The sequence below is a fragment of the Brassica napus genome, chromosome A6, assembly GCF_020379485.1.
Source record: "Brassica napus cultivar Da-Ae chromosome A6, Da-Ae, whole genome shotgun sequence".
NCBI classification, from domain to species: domain Eukaryota; kingdom Viridiplantae; phylum Streptophyta; class Magnoliopsida; order Brassicales; family Brassicaceae; genus Brassica; species Brassica napus.
The window spans coordinates 26,473,552-26,477,619 of record NC_063439.1 but is presented as its reverse complement, the minus strand read 5'-3'; the positions used below and the strand labels follow the sequence as shown (position 1 = coordinate 26,477,619).

The following is a 4,068-nucleotide window of genomic DNA, read 5'->3' as shown; positions in this document are numbered from 1 at the left end:
GTTTGTGCACCAAATTCCTTTATATGTTATATTGTCAAAATACTATAAAAAATCCGCCTAAAATTATAGTTTAATTAATTTCTTTATATGTTTATCTATAAAAAGTCCGTCCATACATATATATTAGTTTTGGTCGATAAAATTCTGGTTTTCCTTTTTAAAACTTTCAGTTTAATTAAAGAATTATGTAAGCACTTGGTTTCTGTAATTTTAATATTTATTATGAGAGACCACACGTGATAATCTCACACAACGTAAATAATCTCTTTTAAGCATAGTGCTGGTAAGTGCTGAATTTGAATTTGGATATAATAGCTTATAGATACAATATCTTACTTTGATAAGAAAAAAAGGACAATGATATCTTCACCAGTTGAGTAAATTGAACTTAGATTTTATTTTGATATCGAAAAGTATCAATTCAAGCTAGTTTGCATCCATTTGCCAGCAGCAGAGGCTAGCCATCTTGGTGCAGAGCAGTTAACAAACGGACAGAGTAGTGCGCATGGTCGAGCAAAAAGGCAGTCCGCATGGATGTTTAAAGATCGAGCAACTAATTGTATGTTTACTCTACTTTCTCAAACTTTCTCAAAATATATGACCTTAATGAAATCATATTTTTGTATTTTTTTCATGCGTTTTATTTTGAATAACGTTTGTCAGAAAAAGATGGTGATTATTTTTCTATATTAGTTTTTGGTCAACCTGCTAATTCTTGCTGGTAAATACAATTAATACAGCGTTTAGTATTATATTATCTGCAATGCGAGCGGTTTATCATCGGCATCTTCATATGTATGTATATGTAGTATGTACATAATGATATAATTCCAAAATTAATAAGCTTTTTCCTTGGAAATTTCGGAGTAAATATAGGAAGCTTTGCTTACCTTTATCGCACCATCTAAATTATAAAGACTACCTTCTTCCTCAAAGTCAAATTATGTCCACTCAATTATTATTATTATAATTTGCATATTAATGACCTCATTAGCCGATTTCATTTGTATTTAAAATGATTAATTTTGAAGGTTAAAACTTTAAAGTTAATATAGTTACACGTCTTTCATATTTCCGCATGCTATCCATTCTAGGTGTAAAAGAGCAACAGTTTATGTTGACTGTTAGGACTTTTGATATTTCCCTTATTTAATTAATTATAAAAAGTTGTCCTTTTATTTTCCTTATTTATTAATATTTTCTCACAAAACACAATATACAATTGATGATACATTCCTAATATAATTTGTTTATATTTCCTTTGCCTTCTACTAATTTATTCACACCACAATCACTTCTTCTTTTTGCTTCTGGCCTCTCCTTCCTCTTCCCCAAGAACCCTGAATGTTCTTCCTTAACGCTGCTCATCTGATCGATTAAAGGAATTCAATTTCTCATACCCAAATGAATCTGGTACAAACCCTTATTTTATTTTATATTATTTTCTGATTCATTTTATCTGTTTTTAATTTGTATATCAATTCATCATAAACACCAAAACACTCCAAAATTTCTGCCGATGTCATCCTTTTTTTTTTTTGCTAACAAATCCCTAAGATTCAAGTTTTTCTAGTTTCAACAAGAAAATAGAAATCATAAACAAGAAAATTTCTGCAGAATTTATCCTTATTAACTAACAAAATTGTTTTTTTATTAACAATCTGGCTAATGAATCTGTTTAATTCAAATTTGTAATATTTTCATATATATATATATATTCATTATAAAACATCAATAAAGTTTCAAATTTCTGCAGATTCCATCCCTTTAAGAAATAATTGGCTTTTTTTTAACAAACCTCTAATCCAAGTTTTTTTTTTTTTTTTTGTATGAGTCCTCTAATCCAAGTTTCAAGTGACTTCATATGTAACTGATATATAAACTCAATAGAATCTCAAACTTTCTACGAATTTCATATTTTAAAAATTAATAAGAAGCCGATTTAATTTTTGAATTTCGTCTTAAATCATATATAAGTTTATCATAAAGTTTCTGAATCTTTTTCAGATATTCACAAGTAAATTAAATTTTCAAAACATTGGTTGCAGAGTGAGAAGAGAACTGTTGATGGAGATTGGATTGCGACACTATTGAGCTTAGAGTTCTTTGGGACATGTGTGGATCATAAGCATCTTCGAAAGAACGAGAAAAATGTCTTTTGCATTGACTGTAACGTCGAAATCTGCAGACATTGTTGTAACACAGAAGCTCACTTTGTCCATCGTCGTCTTCAGATCTGCAAATATGTTTATCAAGATGTTCTGCGTCTCCTCGATATTCAACACTACTTTGATTGCTCCGAGATACAGGTTTTTATTTTATTTTGAATATTTTATTAATTTGTGTTGTGGTATTTTTTTGATCGGATTTTCAGTGCCTATGAAAATCAAAATTAACTTGATATATACTATTGTTTTACCTTTTTTGTTATTGACTGGCAATAGACATATAAAATAAATGGAGAAAAGGCAATACATTTGAATTCGAGGCCGCAAGCAAAAGATGCAAGACCTTCAACAAAGTCCAAGAATGCAGCTTCATGCGTTACTTGTAAAAGATATATTCAAGATCGTCCTAATCGATTTTGCTCCATCTCATGCAAGGTAAAATGTGATTTTTCATTTTCATTAAAGTTATTTTTTACATCTATACATTGTTTTTTCCATTAGTATATTCTATTATTACTTAGATGGTTTTTTTTTTTTTGAGCAACATAAGACTTTCATTTAGATAAAGGGTTTAGGTAGAGTTCTAAAAAGAGGTATACAAAATGTTTATACATTTTTAAAAAGTAAGTTAGTTAGTTAGCAGAGGTATACAAAATGTTTTGATTAGAATGTATCGTAAAAGTTTTACAGAACAATCTTGAAATTCTAAAAAGAGTTAGCGTCACTCGTCAGTAGATGAATGAGGCATATATCTCTGACAAGTTAAATTTGAATTCTACACATTGTCAATGACTCGATAGTACAGTTCTCACTCGATTTTACGTTGGTTTTAGAGTACATTCAAATAAACTTTTTTCTTTAAACAATTTCTTTTCAACACTACACGCATAGGAGTTTTTATATTTTCTTTTGGAATAATCGTAACACACCAAGAAACATGTTAGAGTATCAGTCATATCTATACTTTTGACACGTAACCTACATTAACATAGGAGTATCATTTTTTAAACGTTAATATGGACATTATGTGAATTGTATATACGTTATAAACACGTTTCACAAACGTAAAATTCAGAGAATTCTTATGATGCCAAATACTATATTTTCTTTCAAGTTTAGAGTATGCTCAAATAACTGAATGACATTTGTTTTTGTAGATTTCATCAGGCCCTCCGAAAAAGCGTAAGTTTTGTTTCTCTTCAGAAGTGGAACAAAGTGTTTTGGAGAAAGAACATTATAATCAAGAAGGAAGTTTAGAAGAGAAAAAATCATCCATATCGTCACTCACCGATGTTTCAGAAGACTCGGAAGCTTTATTGAGTAGTAATCTTTCACTGAGACCATTCACGAGACTACTCAAGAGAAAAGGAATTTCCCAAAGATCTCCTCTTCATTGATTTTTTTTTCTTTGTTTTTCTAGATTGTGTTCAAAGCTATACAGTCTTTGCATTTTCCATTTGAAAATGCTATAATATTGGATATTAATTTTATGTTTTAAATTAATAATTTATGAAAAATATAGTGAATGCTGTGAGACAAAAAGAAGAAATGAGACCAGAGCGATAGTGATGTTGAAGGCCGTATGAATGATTTATTTATTATCATCATAGAGAAAAGAGAGATATGGGTCCAAAAGTGTTCAAAGTTTGGTGTTTATGAGATTGTGTTGATTCACTGGAACCCACAAATAAAAAATGTGAATATTGTGCAGTATTCTTAATGATTTTAAAGATCAAACTGATGGGTACATTCGTCCGTCATATTTCTACAGAATTTGATAAAAGAAATATATTTTCTACAGAATTCGTTTTTTTAACACTAAAACTTCATTAATAAGAAGAGATTACAAGAGTAGAACGCTTTAATGGAATATATTAGTGAGATACTGAACCGGCAGGCT

The 4,068-nt window shown here is 29.4% G+C and overlaps 1 protein-coding gene across 1 annotated transcript; it reads left to right on the top strand.

Moving 5' to 3' along the window:
- Positions 1–1,004: 1,004 nt before the first annotated feature.
- LOC106418060 (protein RGF1 INDUCIBLE TRANSCRIPTION FACTOR 1-like) lies at positions 1,005–3,667 on the top strand. The gene is made up of 4 exons (XM_013858743.3): positions 1,005–1,413; positions 2,049–2,309; positions 2,445–2,603; positions 3,326–3,667. Exons 1-4 carry the CDS (start codon positions 1,405–1,407, stop codon positions 3,563–3,565), a joined length of 669 nt encoding a protein of 222 aa, XP_013714197.1. The 5' UTR covers positions 1,005–1,404; the 3' UTR covers positions 3,566–3,667.
- The last annotated feature ends 401 nt before the right edge of the window (positions 3,668–4,068 follow it).

Bases quoted from the DNA above. Each gene is read 5' to 3' on its own strand.
- LOC106418060 (XM_013858743.3), top strand. The intron at 2,310-2,444 runs GTTTTTATTTTA...GACTGGCAATAG, and splicing joins TTGATTGCTCCGAGATACAG to ACATATAAAATAAATGGAGA. The intron at 2,604-3,325 runs GTAAAATGTGAT...TTGTTTTTGTAG, and splicing joins TTTGCTCCATCTCATGCAAG to ATTTCATCAGGCCCTCCGAA.